An 18,818-nucleotide genomic window follows, 5' to 3' on the forward strand; every position below is an offset into this window, starting at 1 on the left:
GTTGTTACTTTTCTGAAAAATATTCAGTACCAAAAAAGGTGACAGCTTTGCACTGTGGAGTCTGAGAGAATGAAAAAAAAGTGAGTGATACACTCTGCATATAGATAACGATAAGCGAAGCAAATTTTAATACTGATCACAATACTGTCGCACGTGACGACTGCTCAGAGCGCAGTCATCACGCTGCGAGCCCCACATCGCCTGTGACCTTACTTCATATAACCGTTCCCAACCTCGCACAATGCCTATTGTTCCGTCGCAGTAACGTAATCCATAACAACCACATGTTGATGACAATGAGATAATCTGTGTAACCCGTCACTGGTTCGTCAAATGGAAGATTTATTTATCTCTGATTGTGGGTACTGCATGCAATGTTATTTCTGTGGACGTAAAACTAAAAAGCTTTGTGCAATATGTCCTATAAGCAAGTAAAATTGTGTGCGATGGAACAGACACACCGTAGGCCAATAGATGTGTTAAAAATCGCTATAAAAGCACATAGAGCTTCATCTCCTGACAGTAGACAAACAAAAGCTGAATGAAACAAAACTAGCCTGAGGAGAGCGATTCCGGGGGCATTCAATGAATTGCAAACTAAAATACTGCCAACTGATCTTGCTGAATATCTTAAGAACTTTTGGTCGTATGTAAAGTCTGTAAACGGATCGAAATCGTCTTTTCAGTCGTTCACAAACGGCAGATGACAAAGAGAAGATCGAAGTGCTGAATTAGGTCCTCCGAAACTGTTTCACCGCGGTAGATAGTAACACGGTTCCTCCTTTCAATCATCGATCGAATGCCGAAACGGCAGATATTGAGAAAGCTATCGCGGGATAGAAAATCAACTACTACTGCGCAATACTGGAAAGGCAACTGGACAGAATAAGATACCCGTGAGGTTCTACAGCGATGATGCGAAACAACTTATTCCCCTTTTAGCAGTAGTTATCGCACGTCACTGGAGCGACGAAGAATACCTAGAATTGGAAAAAAATTAGTCATTTCAGTTTTCAAGAGATGTCATTTGAGCCGGAAAATTATACTCGAAGATTTATATCGATGACATCAATCTGTTCTACAATTATTAAATATGTTTGGTGGTCACGCATCATGACGTTTTTTGCAGAACGAAAATCTGCTCTATGAAAATCAACATGGAATGCGTAGAGATCTTGCGAAGCTGAGGTCATTCCGTACGCCCAACAGATCCAGAGCGCCGTAGAGCTCAACACGTCATTTACAACGCAACAAAATCGACAGATGTACAGGTGGTTTCGAGAGTAACAGAGTGTGAAAGGACTGGTACTTCGAGGGTTGTCCAGAAAGTAATTTCCGATCGGTCGCGAAATGGAAACTACTGGGAAAATCCGGTAAAGTTTTGCACAGATGTGTTCGGCCCGTCGATAGTTCGCGTCGCTCTTTTCAGTTTTAAGTGAACACCTGAGCACGTAAAGATGCGTAGGGAATAGCGTGTCTCGCCAAGTATGAGGGCCTGGTAAGAGATTTCGCCTGTGTCTTGCAGCCCACATAATACAACTGCCGAGCAGTTCCGTCTTCATGCCAATGGTTCAAATGGCCCTGAGCACAATAGGACTTAACTACTGAGGTCATGAGTCCCCTAGAATTTAGAACTACTTAAACCTAACTAACCTAAGGACATCACACACATCCATGCCCGAGGCAGGATTCGACCCTGCGACCGTATCGGTCGCGCGGTTCCAGACTGAAGCGCCTAGAACCGCTCGGCCACTCCGGCCGGCTTCATGCCAATTCTCGGCCGTCCTCTGCAGGGGCAATGAAGACGCTCCTGCAATATTTCCGATGAGAAGTGTTTGATCACCCACAATACAGTCCGTAATTGGTTCCCCCTGTTTCTCATCTCTGCTCACAAGAACCGCTGGCTATGAAGACATAATTTTCCCACATACAACGAGCTGCAGAACAGTGCAGATAACTGGCCGAAAGCATAGGCGGCTGCTTTATATGATGGAGATATTGGAAAGTTCATACAACACTATGACAAAACTCTAAGCTGGAGCGGCGACTATGTAGAGAAGTAGGTGGAAGGTGTACCTAACTGTTGAAAATAAAACGTTGCTGGTTTTCACTGTGGTTTCCATACCGCGACCGATCGGAACTTACTTTCTGGACAACCCTCGTATTTCCGATTCGTATTAATTGTCTATTGGATAACGTTGGAAGCTCCACAAGACAATTCGTGGACGCTGCTATTGTCTACAGACAGATTGCAACACCAGAAGTTGGCGAAATGCAGGAAGACCCGCAGAGGGTCGAAGGTTGGTTCAGGGACTGGCACCTGGCCCTGAACGTAAATTAGTGTAGCGTATTGCGGATAAATAACAGAAGGTCACTACTGTACGATTACGCTATTGACGACAAATCACTGGAAACCTTTGAGTAACCATTCGAAGTGACCTAAAATGGAACGATCACACAAACCAAACAGCAGGAAAAAGCAGATACGGAGTGAGACTCACTGGGAGAAATTGAAGGAAATGTAATTCATCCACGAAAGAAGTGGCTTATAAAATACTCATACGACCGATTTTTAAGTATTGCTCATCAGTCTTGGTACCGTTACTACGTTGAATTAGTAGAAGAGAGAGAAGATCCAAAGAAGAGCGGCGCGTTTCACCACGTGATCGTTTACTAGACGCAGGCGCATTATGGAGATGCTGAGCAAATAGCAGTGATAGGCGCTAAAGGAGTGGCGTTGTACTTTGTGGAGAAGTTTACTGTTAACATTTCGAGAGCGTTCGCCTGAGAGTCCAACGATGTATTACTTCCTCCGACAGACGTCTCGCGGAATGATCACGACGAGAAAATCAGAGGAAATAAAACATACCCATCTTGGCCCAGAACCATTCTTCTCACTCGTCATTCTTGAATGGAAGAGCAAAGGAGGGAAAGAATAATAGTAACAGAAGTACCCACGGCTATACACCCTAACGTGGCTACCAGGTGGTTACTCTTAAAGTGCAGCTTCTCACAGAGGTGGGCCGTAATTATCGTATGGCAGTGAAACTTCGTAGAAATTCTGACGTGTTAATGCGGAACCAAAAAAACGTAACTGTAAAAAATTAGTTCCATTTCCGCCCAACAGGTGCAAATCTGGGGCTGTGAACGCAAGAAAGACCTATAGAAATATTTCCATATGTAATGGATTATGAACGAGACATGCAGAGAAATGGTGAAACAAGTGATTAGAGAACAATGTTGATGTAATTATTAACCTGTGCGTACACAGTTTGTTCAATGTGAGCATCGGGAACATCGACAATAGGCTGTACAGCGCCAGATTTGCACCCGGTGGCCAAAAATGGAACTGACTTTTTCCCAATGTAAATCGGCTCCGCATTAACGCTTTAGAATACCTACCAAGTTTCACTGCCATATGATAATTACAGCCCACACTGCTTCTCTGTGAGTAGCTGCATTTTAATTGTAGGCATCTGGTAGTTTATAAAGATATCTTCAGATAGCAGCATACATTTCTCCTGCAATTGTACGTGTCTCCTCTGTATCATTAAAATGATTATAATTCATGTAAATGCAATGAAAATTACAGGCTGGCTCTGAGCACTATGGGACTTAACATCTATGGTCATCAGTCCCCTGGAACTTAGAACTACTTAAACCTAACTAACCTAAGGACATCACACAACACCCAGTCATCACGAGGCAGAGAAAATCCCTGACCCGCCGGGAATCGAACCCGGGAACCCGGGCGGGGGAAGCGAGATCGCTACCGCACGACCACGAGCTGCGGACTGGAAATTACAGGGAAAAATAACTTTTTCTGAAATAACAAAGGATATGTTTAGCCTTTCGCACAATATGTTGAATTTCGATAAATTCAAAGTACGTGCAACGCTTTTAAGGCCTGTACTGACATAACGCGTCCAGGCCCACACAGAGTTCCGCGACGTTTAGTCGGTGCCGCGGCAGCTGCCTTATAGTGGAAGCGGTCAAAACGCTTCATTAGCGGTTTGCATGTGTTGAGCTGTTGTTTGGCGGTAAAAGGTTTGGATGCGTGACACAGGGAGCGATATCCAAATGTGAGCGATCTGGTCTGATTATGCAGTGCGATTTCATTTCATACTTCTATTGTTAAAAATTTTGTTCAGAAGTGCTTAGTTAATGGGGTGCGTGAGTGTTCGTCAGACCAGGAACGTTTATTTGCTTCTCTGTGGACGCCAAATCTTCATATACATCTACATCTACATACTCACGTTTTACCACTACCAGTCATTTCCTATCCCAGTCCAGCCACAAGTGTAGCGAGGGATAAACGGCCGGCTATGTGCCTCGAACGAGCCTAATTTCTCATGCCATCGCGTTTTCTACGTTAAATATACGATGGTGGCAGCAGAATCTTTCTGCAGTCAGCTCCAAATGCCGGTTCTCTAAATTTTCGTCTTCCCTCTAGGGATTCCCATTTGAGGTCACAAAGCATCTCCGTAATACTCTCACGTTGATCGAACCTAGCTGCGTGGTCTAGGGCGCCTGGCCATGGTTAGCGCGGCTCACACCGTCGGAGGTTCGAGTCCTCCCTCGGGCATGGGTGTGTGTGTTGTCCTTAGCATAAGTTAGTTGAAGTTAGATTAAGTAGTGTGTAAGCCTAGGGACCAATGACGTCAGCAGTTTGGTCCCATAGCACCTTACCACCGCCCACCCATCGAACCTACCGGTAGCAAATCTAGCAGCACCCCTCTGAATTGCTTCGATGACATCCTTTAATTCGACCTTGTCGGGATCCCAAATGCTCGAATATTATTCAAGAAAGAGTCGCACTAGTGTTCTGTACGCAGTCTTCTTTATATGTGAGCTACACTTTGTTAAAACTTGCCCAATAAAACGAAGTCGATCATTCAACTTCTCTACTACTGTCTTTACATGCTCGTTCCATTTCATACCGCTTTGCAACGTTACGCCTAGACATTTAATGGGCGTGACTGATATACAGCACACCATCAAAACTGTTTTCGAACATCAGAAGACTGTTCTTCCTACTCACCTTAAATTTGTTCACATGTAGAGCAAACTGCCATTCTTCACACCAAATAGAAACTCTGAGACGTCCTGTGTCCTTCCAAGGTGACACAACTAAGACACCTTCGCGTATATTGCAGGGTCATCAGCAAAAAGTCGCAGATTGGTGCTCATCCTAGTTTTCATATCATTGTAAATACAGAGAACAAGAGTGTCCCTATCACATTCCCATGGGGCACTCCCGTGGGGCACTCTTGACGACATGCTTGTATCTGACAGTCTCTCGCCACCGAGAACAAGGTACTGTTTTCTATTACTTAAGAGGACTTTGAGCCACTCACATATCTGGGAACCTATTCGGTATCCTCGGACCGTCGTAAATAATCTGCGGTTATCTTACGTGTGTTAACAGCATAATATGAACATATAAAAGAAAGGGCAACTCTTCGTCCACGAGAATGATGAAATGAGAAGTTCGCAGCAGCCTGAGTGAGTAGAGCCAGCACTCTAACAAAACACGTCTGGCTTCAACTACATCCTCCACATAATGCAGGTCAAGTTCCTTATTCCACTGTCACTTAACTCGATGCTTTGCATCGTGTGAAAAGAGGAAAAACTGCGACTCGTCAGAGTACACCACATACATACAGTCAGCTATTGTTCAGTTCCTCGATGTTTGTTCCATTGAAGACGTACAGTTTTGTGTGCCGGTGAGAGCAAAGGCCTTTTGCGAGATGCCAGACTCGAAACGTCCCTTGTATGCATTTCCCTTTGCAGTGTTCTCTCGGAAAGTGGAGCTCACTGACAGCAGCAGTTTCTGACGGGTCACAAACTTATTGCTATTGACAGGGAGTGACACCCGTTACGGCTGCTGTCGGTTTGCATCTTTTTACGATCAGTGTTCTCAGCCCGTGCTACGCTACTGTGAATGGGGCATCATTCCTCGCACACGCACAGGACGATTCGCGTTGTTACACGGCGTGGTCACGGGCACGTCCCAACACGATAGCTCCGTTCTGCCGTTCTCTCACGTGTCGACGTCTTCCAGTCATATTTCCCTGATTTCATACAACCGACCGGCACGTACCCACCGACCTACTCCATAGCATATTAGCGGTCGAGGACCACACGACCATCTATAACGCTTCAAAATGACAAATATTCCCTTTTTAAGGAGAGCCGATTGTGACTGTATTTTCTATGGTTGGTAATCATTTCTCGTTCAGTCTGGAACCGCACGACCGCTGCGGTCGCAGGTTCGAATCCTGCCTCGGGCATGGATGTGTGTGATGTCCTTAGGTTAGTTAGGTTTAAGTAGTTCTAAGTCTAGGCGACTTATGACCTCAGATGTCAAGTCCCATAGTGTTTAGAGCCATTTGAACCATTTCTCGTTCACTATTAGCTGAAATCAAAGCATATTTGAAATATACGTAAGACGTAATATCTTCTTCAAAATGTATTACTTATATGGTAGTAGCATTGTTATCAAAGTAGAAATTCACAGAAAAGAATGTGACATAAAAATTGGTAATTAAAAATAATAATTCCTAAAGATACGACACACCTTTTATTTTATTGCCATAATTCTATTACATTTTAATAAAAGAGATGTAATTAAATTCTGCACCAAGTTTAATTGGGACAGATGTATTGTTTTGAGAGAAAATTGTACCTAAATCTAAAAATTTAATACTTTCAGGAAAACGCAATTAATGTTTTTGATACGATCTGTTCAGTGTACAATCAAAGTTAAAACACCCCAGGTCCGTAGTTGTCAACTCTGCAGGTTTCTGTGCTTCAGCTTACGTTTGGAGGCGCTATTTTGAATTCTGGCCTCTTTCGTCACTTGTTGGGCACTTTTCTCAGCCTCCCTTTCCCGCAGCCCGGGCTCTATGCTCATATCACTGAAAACTCTCAGCCTGCTGACTGACCCTTCATTGAAACACAACACTGAGTCCATGACACACGTTTTCATGATTTTGAGGCCCACAAATACTGTTTCAGAAAATAGTCCCCACACACATTTATTGAAACTTCCGTTTTGATTTTGAGTTTTCTCATGGGCGTATTTAGCATACAAGTTTTTGGTCACAGTTATTGAACTATATGAAATAGAACCGTCACAACTCCTGAGCGATTTATGTTAGGACGTTCAAACTGCACGGCTGGCCGCAGGGCACGATGGGAATTAGTATGCGCATGCATGGTTTGGTTTAGCGACGAAACCCACTTTCACTTGGATGTGTTCGTCAATAAGCAAACTGGCGCATTTTGGGGACTGAGAATACGAATTTCTCGATCGAGAAGTTTCCTCACCCTCAACAGGTGACTGCGTGGTGTGCAATGTCCAGTCACGGAATAATCAGTGCGGTATTGCTTGATGGTACGGTGACTACCAAACGGTACCTGAATGTTTTGGAAGATGATTTCATGCCCATTATCCAAAGTGACCCGTGGTCTAGGGGTAGCGTCTTTGATTCATAAGCAAAACGTCTTCGGTCCCATGTTCGATCCCCGTCACTGCCTAAATTTTGATAAATAATCAGCATTGGCGACCGAAGACTTCCGGCATAATAAGTCAGCCTCATTCTGCCAACGGCCTTGTCAAAGAGGGCGGAGGAGCGGATAGAGGTTCAGGGCACTCTCTTGTCCTGGGGGTGGGAAATTGCCCCTGAAGGCGGCAGAATCAGCAATGATCATCGCCATGAGGATGCAGAAAGCAATGGAAACCACTGCATTAAAGACACGTAACGTGTATCCACAGGACATGTAGCCTGTAATTGAAGTGTCATGATGATCTCTCCATTGGCAAAAGATTCCGGAATAGTCCCCCATTCGGATCTCGGGGAGGGAACTGCCAAGGGGGAGGTTACCATGAGAAAAAGATTGAATAATCAACGAAAGGATAACGTTCTACGAGTCGGGGCGTGGAATGTCAGAAGCTTGAACGTGGTAGGGAAACTAGAAAATCTGAAAAGGGAAATGCAAAGGCTCAATCTAGATATAGTAGGGATCAGTGAAGTGAAGTGGAAGGAAGACAAGGATTTCTGGTCAGATGAGTATCGGGTAATATCAACAGCAGCAGAAAATGGTATAACAGGTGTAGGATTCGTTATGAATAGGAAGGTAGGGCAGAGGGTGTGTTACTGTGAACAGTTCAGTGACCGAGTTATTCTAATCAGAATCGACAGCAGACCAACACCGACAACGATAGTTCAGGTATATATGCCGACGTCGCAAGCTGAAGATGAACAGATAGAGAAAGTGTATGAGGATATTGAAAGGGTAATGCAGTATGTAAAGGGGGACGAAAATCTAATAGTCATGGGCGATTGGAATGCAGTTGTAGGGGAAGGAGTAGAAGAAAAGGTTACAGGAGAATATGGGCTTGGGACAAGGAATGAAAGAGGAGAAAGACTAATTGAGTTCTGTAACAAGTTTCAGCTAGTAATAGCAAATACCCTGTCCAAGAATCACAAGAGGAGGAGGTATACTTGGAAAAGGCCGGGAGATGCGGGAAGATTTCAATTAGATTACATCATGATCAGACAGAGATTCCGAAATCAGATACTGGATTGTAAGGTGTACCCAGGAGCAGATATAGACTCAGACCACAATATAGTAGTGATGAAGAGTAGGCTGAAGTTCAAGACATTAGTCAGGAAGAATCAATACGCAAAGAAGTGGGATACGGAAGTACTAAGGAATGACGAGATACGTTTGAAGTTCTCTAACGCTATACATACAGCAATAAGGAATAGAGCAGTAGGCAGTACAGTTGAAGAGGAATGGACATCTCTAAAAAGGCCATCACAGAAGTTGGGAAGGAAAACATAGGTACAAAGAAGGTAGCTGCAAAGAAACCATGGGTAACAGAAGAAATACTTCAGTTGATTGATGAAAGGAGGAAGTACAAACATGTTCCGGGAAAATCAGGAATACAGAAATACAAGTCGCTGAGGAATGAAATAATTAGGAAGTGCAGGGAAGCTAAGACGAAATGGCTGCAGGAAAAATGTGAAGACATCGAAAAAGGTATGATTGTCGGAAGGACAGACTCAGCATACAGGAAAGTCAAAAAAACCTTTGGTGACATTAAAAGCAACGGTGGTAACATTAAGAGTGCGACGGGAATTCCACTGTTAAATGCAGAGGAGAGAGCAGATAGGTGGAAAGAATACATTGAAAGCCTCTATGAGGGTGAAGATTTGTCTGATGGGATAGAAGAAGAAACAGGAGTCGATTTAGAAGAGATAGGGGATCCAGTATTAGAATCGGAATTTAAAAGAGCTTTGGAAGACTTACGGTCAAATAAGGCAGAAGGGATAGAAAACATTCCATCAGAATTTCTAAAATCATTGTGGGAAGTGGCAACAAAACGACTATTCACGTTGGTGTGTAGAATATATGAGTCTGGCGACATACCATCTGACTTTCGGAAAAGCGTCATCCACACAATTCCGAAGACGGCAAGAGCTGACAAGTGCGAGAATTATCGCACAATCAGCTTAACAGCTCATGCATCGAAGCTTCTTACAAGAATAATATACAGAAGAATGGAAAAGAAAATTGAGAATGCGCTAGGTGACGATCAGTTTGGCTTTAGGAAAAGTAAAGGGACGAGAGAGGCAATTCTGACGTTACGGCTAATAATGGAAGCAAGGCTAAAGAAAAATCAAGACACTTTCATAGGATTTGTCGACCTGGAAAAAGCGTTTGACAATACAAAATGGTGCAAGCTGTTCGAGATTCTGAAAAAAGTAGGGGTAAGCTATAGGGAGAGACGGGTCATATACAATATGTACAACAACCAAGAGGGAATAATAAGAGTGGACGATCAAGAACGAAGTGCTCGTATTAAGAAGGGTGTAAGACAAGGCTGTAGCCTTTCGCCTCTACTCTTCAATCTGTACATCGAGGAAGCAATGATGGAAATAAAAGAAAGGTTCAGGAGTGGAATTAAAATACAAGGTGAAAGGATATCAATGATACGATTCGCTGATGACATTGCTATCCTGAGTGAAAGTGAAGAAGAATTAAATGATCTGCTGAACGGAATGAACAGTCTAATGAGTACACAGTATGGTTTGAGAGTAAATCGGAGAAATACGAAGGTAATGAGAAGTAGTAGAAATGAGAACAGCGAGAAACTTAACATCAGGATTGATGGTCACGAAGTCAATGAAGTTAAGGAATTCTGCTACCTAGGCAGTAAAATAACCAATGACGGACGGAGCAAGGAGGACATCAAAAGCAGACTCGCTATGGCAAAAAAGGCATTTCTGGCCAAGAGAAGTCTACTAATATCAAATGCCGGCCTTAATTTGAGGAAGAAATTTCTGAGGATGTACGTCTGGAGTACAGCGTTGTATGGTAGGGAAACATGGACTGTGGGAAAACCGGAACATAAGAGAATGGCAGCATTTGGTTCAAATGGCTCTGAGCACTATGGGACTCAACTGCTGAGGTCATTAGTCCCCTAGAACTTAGAACTAGTTAAACCTAACTAACCTAAGGACATCACAAACATCCATGCCCGAGGCAGGATTCGAACCTGCGACCGTAGCGGTCTTGCGGTTCCAGACTGCAGCGCCTTTAACCGCACGGCCACTTCGGCCGGCAATGGCAGCATTTGAGATGTGGTGCTATAGACGAATGTTGAAAATTAGGTGGACTGATAAGGTAAGGAATGAGGAGGTTCTACGCAGAATCGGAGAGGATAAGGAGAAGGGACAGGATGATAGGACATCTGCTAAGACATGAGGGAATGACTTCCATGGTACTAGAGGGAGCTGTAGAGGGCAAAAACTGTAAAGGAAGACAGAGATTGGAATACGTCAAGCAAATAATTGAGGACGTAGGTTGAAAGTGCTACTCTGAGATGAAGAGGTTAGCACAGGAAAGGAATTCGTGGCGGGCCGCATCAAACCAGTCAGTAGACTGATGACAAAAAAAAAAAAAAATCCAAAGTGAGCTTGATTTCGACAAGATGTGGTTCATGCAAGACGGAGCTCGACCCCATCGAGGGAGGAGGGTGCGTAATGTCCTGCTCTTTGGGGACCGCATTGTGTCTCTGAGATACCCAGAGGCCACTGGCTTGGGCCTCGATTGGCCTCCATATTCTCCAGATCTGAACTCATGCAACTCCTTTTTGTGGGGCTTTATTAAAGACAAGGTGTACAGCATAACCCCAGAACCATTCCTGAGCTGAAAACGGCCATTCCGGAGGTCATCGACAGCGTCGATCCTCTGACACTTCAGTAATCATTCAGAATATCGCTATTCTTCTGCGCCACATAATTGGCAATGATGGTAGGCATACAGAGCATGTCATAACCTAAATCCTAATATCTGTAGTGACGTTTACGTGTTGAATAAAGTGCGTGCCCACCGTAGTTTGTAAGTTATTTACGTTTTTTTTCATACAGTTCAGTATTTGCCACCCTGTGAGTCTCCACGGACAGGTCTTACAGCATCTGCTGTTGACGTTGATGGGAGATGGTTGTGGCCCTATACATCACCAGATATTTACACCATAATTCGAGGTCCTTTGGGCAGAGACAACGACAGGGGTCCTGATCTGTAGCAATCCTGTGAAAGATGATGACCCACGGAGCTTTCCTCAGTTATTCTAAATCATTAAATTTTCTGGCCTTACTTGTGATCTGTACGGATAAAATATAACTACAACGACAATGTTACTTTTTGAAATTAAGCATCTGCTTCAAATCACTACCACGAGTAAAACGTAAAGTGAATTGGTGTTCAGTTGCTACTAGAGTTATACTTTAACAAATCTAAGCGTCTAAGGTTCTTAGTTTTGGTACACTACATAAATGACGTATTAAATAATAAGTTTGGTAGAATTGGAAGGGAAAGGAACATAAATAAATCTTTAAGAGAGAAATTAGGAGTCGAAGACTTCTCTTTGTTTCTTTTTTTTTTTTTTTATTTGGACATAACTAGAAACGCTCATCATTCAATGTTAGTCCACTGTGTATTTTATATCCTTTAAGTAATAAAAATTATTGATCACGTAACTTTTACGCTTTTATATAACCAAAGCAATTACTTCTGATACAAGTTCAGTTTACATGCAACAACATAAAAAATACATATAACTGTTGTTGTTATTTCGTATTCAATAGAACGTTCTGCATCATGATGAAAGGCATGAGTTTCCAGTTACTACTGATAAAGGTGAAAGTTGTTTACGAATAACAGAAACATGTTTTATATAACTTTGACGATGTACTGAAACAATGTTTGATAAACAAGGTGTTTCAAAAAGAATATACGTATTTTGAATGTATATATTTATTAAACTGTAAGACATACGAATATAAAACATTACACACAGGAACACGAGGGCAGGTAGGACTCTTTCCCTTAAATACACATCCCGTATCTAGAAACTGTCGATACCATCAGCGAATGTTCCACCCACTGGGAGGATCAGTTTGGTACCTCAACCTGAAACATCTTTGCACTGTAATCACGGAATTTCACTTCGCAAACTCGAGAGCATAAAATGATTTCTGTTGCGGAGTAGCTATTTTAAACATATGACGGTTACCAAGCAAAACAGAAGAAAACTGACATCTAGCGGTTATTAATATAAACTAGATTATGTATTCGTTTCTCCAACAGCCGAGCCGAGGTGCAGCGATCGATGGTTTGGACAAAATAATACTTTGTAATACTATATTCTTTTTTAAACACCCTGTACTTTTGTTTTACTTTTTTAACCTTTCTGTTGAGGAAACTGCTTTTTCTTGCACTATGTGATAAATCTGTATATTTTCTTTTTTACTAGACCATCCCTCTCTTTCACGTTACAAACCAACAATTTTCGAATAAAACTATAATTCAACATTGACAGTTTAAATTTTGTTATAAGTACGATTTAGTTATGATAGTCTACGGTAGCCTACAGTAGTTTTAAAACTCTAGCTGTTACCTACACTTGCTTTTCACTGTGGTAACCAACTTGAAAAGCAATAGCTGAGGAATATATAAAACAAAGTCTGTTGCAGCCGAGATAAACACAGCTGAACTGACGGAAGGGAGTGTGTCGTTGTCTAGAGAAAGCTGTCTCTTTCCTGCCGATATGCGCCAAACATACAAATTCCATACATGTTCTTAGTTGCTGATGAGTTTTCAGAGCTGTATGGCCGTGACCGAGGAAACTTTTCGGTCCCTAACATTTCGTCCAGAACTGCGCTGGGCATATTCGGAGGTGGTCCCGACGACCGAGTCTTAACCGAGGACAGGAATGAGGCAAGATTTAGCGTCGCCAGGATCATCTCCGATGTACAGCGCAGATCTGGACTAAACGTCAGGAACCGAAAAGTTTCCTCGACCACGGCCATATAACCCGGACGACTCATTAATAACTATGACATCCGGTGGTCAAGCCTTCACATGTTCTTGATCAGGAGGGAGTGGAGTGTAACTTGATACAATAAAAAGTATCGTTATTTCGCCAGATATTCACTTACTGATGCTGTTAAAGGAGTGAGTGAAGTTCTGTGAGGTGAGCCTGCGTTACAGCGTGGCACTGTGCGGCGTGTTGCAGGTGTGAGCCGCTGTGAACCACGGGCGCGTGCCGACCCGCCCCCGCCCGCCGCCCGCTCCCCATGCGGACATCGCTGCAGCTGCACAGGATAGGCAGAGCACCCCGCAAAAAGAAGACCACCAGCCCCCCGCGCCCCCTTCTGCGTCGCACCGCGTGCCCACCGCTGCCCTGAGATGGCTGACGGACGCAGGAAGCTGTCGCTCATGGTGCCGCTGCGCAAGGCCAGCATCGTGAGTACTGTTCTCTTGTCTACTCTGTATCTGGTGTGTGGGCGAGCGAGCGTGCGTATGTGTAGATGTGTATGTGTGTGTGTGTGTGTGTGTGTGTGTGTGTGTGTGTGTGTGCGTGTTCTAAGAGGAGAGCTGCTGTACTCCTCACAGGCAGCAGCGCACCATCATCGCCGATTTGAGGAAGCACCATAGTGTACACGATCGTTCCATTAACGTTTGCCTTTCAACAGTACAAGTTCAACGAAACAGCCACCACATCGTTTCTAAATACCTGAATACAATCCTGCTGGGTGTTAAGCGCCGTCATTTTGAAACTAAAAACAACACTTTAACAGCGACGTTTACACCGTGTTTGCAGCGGTCCTCTACAGTCCCACAAAGCCACTGATAAAGATAGTCGAAACGTGGCTTAACACCCAAAAAGATTTTATAAAAATTGACTTCGATTTTGGGAGCCTATGAACGTTCTGGGTGATCAAAAAGTCAGTATAAATTTGAAAACTGAATAAATGGCGGAATAATGTAGATAGAGAGGTACAAGTTGACACACATGCTTGGAATGACATGGGGTTTTATTAGAACCAAAAAAATACAAAAGTTCAAAAAATGTCCGACAGATGGCGCTTCATCTGATCAGAATAGCAATAATTAGAATAACAAAGTAAGACAAAACAAAGATGATGTTCTTTACAGGAAATGCTCACTATGTCCACCATCATTCCTCAACAATAGCTGTAGTCGAGGAATAATGTTGTGAACAGCACTGTAAAGCATGTCCGGAGTTATGGTGAGGTGTTGGCGTCGGATGTTGTCTTTCAGCATCCCTAGAGATGTCGGTCGATCACGATACACTTGCGAATTCAGGTAACCCCAAAGCCCATAATTGCACGGACTGAGGTCTGGGGACCTGGGAGGCCAAGCATGACGAAAGTGTCGGCTGAGCACACGATCATCACTAAACGACGCGCGCAAGAGATCTTTCACGCGTCTAGCAATACTTTGTTTTTTTTTTTTTTTTTTGTTCTAATAAAACCCCATGTCATTCCAAGCAAGTGTGTCAATTTTTAGCTCTCTACCTACATTATTCCGTGGTTTATTAAGTTTTCAAATTTATACTGAATTTTTGATCATCCGGTATATCTTCACATTTTTATTTCCAGTTTCAATATTTTGTTGATACACGACCAGCAACCTTTTGTAATATTTCTTGAAGCGTTTCTGGACAAATCTGCCTCAGTTGCAGTACATACGTTGGACGAATGTATTAGACCCAACTGGTTCTTGCCAAGCCTAATCTACTGAACCTACAAGAAGTAGTACAAAGTTGTCAGCAAATAGTGAATACAAATGTAGAATTACAATATGTACGGTTCAAATACAACAGAAATTAATTATTTGAATTCTGACGTACTAGCACTGACAGTGTCTGATCTTAAAAAACGACCATCAAAAAGTGCCAATACATACTTTACGAAGTAATCGTAGATGACTGTCACAATCAATGAACCTACTTACCAAGTCCGAATCAAACTGCCTTTAGTCAGGTTGTGCTATAAATTTATGTTCTCCCCAATTCTGTTCAGTATCTCCTCATTAGTTACGTAATCTACTCATGCAATCTTCAGCATTCTTCTGTAGCACTACATTTGAACAGCTCCTATTCTCTTCTTGTCTAAACTTTCTGGTGTCCATGTTTCTCTTCCATACATGGTTACACTCCGTACAAATACTTTCAGAAAAGAAAATCTATATTAGATGTTAACAAATTTGTCTTGTACAAAAAAGCTTTTCTTGCCTTTGCCATTCTACATACTATCCTTCACATCGCTCATCATCGGTTATCTTGCTCCCCCAATATCAAAGCTCATCTACTACTTTAAGTGTCTCGTTTCCTAATCTAATTCCTTCATCATCATCTGATTTAATTCGACTACATTCTATCATCCTTGTTTTGCTATTCTTGATGCTCACCTTATATCTTCCTTTCAAGACAATGTCTATTCCGTTCAACTTCTCTTCCAAGTCCTTTGCTGCCTCTGACAGAATTACAATGTCAGCGGCAAACAAAGTTCTTATTTCTCCTCCCTTAATTTTAATTCCTACTCCACTTTTGTTTGTTTCCTTTACTGCTTGCCCAATATACAAATTGAATAACATCGAGGATAAGATTCAACCCTGTCTCACTCCCTTCTCAACCACTGATTCCCTTTCGTGCACCTTGACTCTTACAACTGCCGTCTGCTTTCTGTACGAGTTGTAATCAGCGATTCTCTCCCATTTCACTCCAGATACCGCCAGAACTTCAAAGAGTATTCCAGCTTTCTCTAAGTCTTTACATTCTTCAAACGTACACTGTATTGGCCTCCAGTTTGATTCTGACTTGCAAAGTAGCCACATGTTGATTGAGACAGTCATCTATGATTACTTCGTAAAGCATGTATTGGCACTTTGATGATCGTTTTTAAGATCAGACACTGTCAGTACTAGTATATCTGAATTTAAATAATTAATTTCTGTTACATTTGAATTGTTCCTATTGTAATTCTACATATTGTATTCACTGTTCACTGACAACTTTGTAATATTTTTTGTAGCCTCAGTAGGTCAGGCTTGAGAGTGAACCAGCTGGTTCGAAACTGGTTGTCAAACAAGTGTACTTAAATTGAGACATTTGTTAATAAACGCTTCATGAGCATCACATTCTTGTTTGAGTGTTTCGCGCCTATTTCCAATAATTACAGTTTATATTCTCGAAAGCTATTACTGACTAAAAGGTGACACTCATTTCAGCTAGCTGCAGATCTACATGGAAAGAGAAAAGCGGAAGATATGTAATTTATTTAAATCGTCTAGACAATCAGGTAATGAAGGAGTAAAATTTAAAACTAATAACGTATTGTTTCGACGTTCTTGATTATCAATAAGCGTACTCATGTCGGGAGTGTGTGTATTAGGTGTCGCAATGTGACAAAACATGATGTAACACTGCCTGGGAATGATATGCTGATAAAAGCTGTTACAGCTGCCAATATTTTTCGTTATTGATCTACCGGCGTCACCCTCTTGTGGACACGTATCTAATCATTTCTAGTTGCCCGTGTTCTCCGAAAACGCTCCGAGGAACCATGTAAGACATATTTCCAATTTTTGCACTCCACTTAATGAGTCAGGAAAAATGGCTTGAGAAAAAAGGAGTTTTGTTATAACGACCCTGTTAAGAGACAGAAGCCTGAAGCAGATATTACCTTTCTAATGAATGAGAAGCTACTATTTTACATTTATTGATCCTCTATTAGCTCACCTGTACGACAGAAACTTCCTTTGTTTCCCTGTAGCTTTCAGGTTCTGTTTCGTTAGTAACGGCGTCTTTCTTGTAAAGTGCACGGGAAAGAAATTAAAGTACTCGTATTTCCAAAAACTTTATCCAATTATAGAGATTCTTTTTTATCTTTTAAAAGTAGTGATGCATTACATAATTTAAAAACGTGATTATTAATTTCTGTGTCAAAGGAAGTGAGAAGTAAAACATAATGCTTGCAGTCAGTAGCGATAGCTAATTTACTGGTTCGTGTTTTCCTTACATTACTGATGATAAGTATATATGGACAAGAAAAGCTCTGCTAGACACGGCAAGGTGTTTCAAAATGACGAAATCGTTAATGAATTCGTTACACTCGTGGAAAAAACTGAGACTATATCTCGTTGAAGATAAATGAGTCATCATTGCGTACATCATACTGCAGAAATTACTGTACGTGTCACAGAAAAAGCATGTACATAATTCCATTAGCTTAGAATTAAATAAAATTCTGAAGCAAAGATCGCACGTCACGTATGCATACAAAAAAAAATTAAAAAAAGAACTTGCAGTATTTCAGTTCTTCAGGCATCATGTATTACATGTATTGCTGGTTATTTACTTCTGTGATGAATCAAAATAATGCCTCATTTTGCATTTTTCATCCGCATGAAAGGTACTTAAATGCTTCTTGTGATGCTTCCTGTGACATGAATGTACCTGTGATACGACAAAAATAATGATTCATGTTAGTTTCCAATACTGTAACATAAATGTGTTCAACATTTCTTGATGTCAATGTGAAAAGCAAATAGAATATCTGAAAGAAAAAAAAAAAGCAAAGATTGATACAGATTTTACGGGAAGAGGCCAGAAACTGTGCGCTATCGATTTCGTTGAACTTAGATGGGGGACGCTCAAAAATAACTCACGTAAACAAGCTTAGATCACTGGGTATCCATTTCCGAAACCATCCAGTTTGAATGTCATAGGCAGAATCAATTTCGGTCCAGGTGGAACCGTTAAAACACTCGAAAACAAGGAAAATATCTGCCGCGCAACTTAAGAGTTTCGAGAAATCGAAGACAGTGATTTAGATATCGTTGCAGATGTGTTTTACTGGGAACGTTGCCCTAGTGGGGTAAGGCCTGTGTTCAGATCACAGTCAACTCTCTGTGAACGCGGGTTCGAATCGCACTTCTTTTAACATTTTTTACTCTTCGGCCAATGAAAACCGATACGGAATTGAACCAAAACTGAACATAAACTTCTAGGAATCGGGGAAAAGTTTAATACCAAATGTACTCCAGCATCATTTTGTAATTGACTTCACCTGATGATGTAACTAACGTTAGGAAACGGTCGTGGTTCTATGCATAGTAAACATACAATTGCAGCGACGTTTTTATTCAACATGATACTTAAATAACATAAACTTCGCTGTTAAGCTTTTTCATTATGGATGTTTAAGAATTTGTTCAAGATAAATACAAAAAACTGCAACCAGTCATGTTTTTAATTTCACTGTGAAGGACTAAAAAAATGCTATCAATCTATGTGCCCATGAACTGTGATAAGACTGATTGATGCTAGATGCTTACTTTTTTAAAGCTAATCAATGTATCTGGACTAATATACATATATTATATCTTTAAAAGGGTTGTTTCATATTTTGGAATGATTATCTTTCAATTCA

General features: G+C 41.8%; 1 protein-coding gene across 2 annotated transcripts in view; it reads left to right on the plus strand.

Moving 5' to 3' along the window:
- LOC124795166 (band 3 anion transport protein) overlaps nucleotides 1-18,818 on the plus strand; it is a 590,830-nt gene that overhangs the window by 37,324 nt on the left and 534,688 nt on the right. For both annotated transcript variants that reach the window (XM_047259057.1, XM_047259058.1), the window contains exon 2: nucleotides 13,595-13,824. In XM_047259057.1, the coding sequence (XP_047115013.1) occupies nucleotides 13,768-13,824 (57 nt within the window). In that variant the 5' untranslated portion in view covers nucleotides 13,595-13,767. The remainder of the gene's footprint in view (nucleotides 1-13,594; nucleotides 13,825-18,818) is intronic.

This window comes from Schistocerca piceifrons, chromosome 4 (assembly GCF_021461385.2).
Source record: "Schistocerca piceifrons isolate TAMUIC-IGC-003096 chromosome 4, iqSchPice1.1, whole genome shotgun sequence".
Taxonomy (NCBI): Eukaryota; Metazoa; Arthropoda; class Insecta; order Orthoptera; family Acrididae; genus Schistocerca; species Schistocerca piceifrons.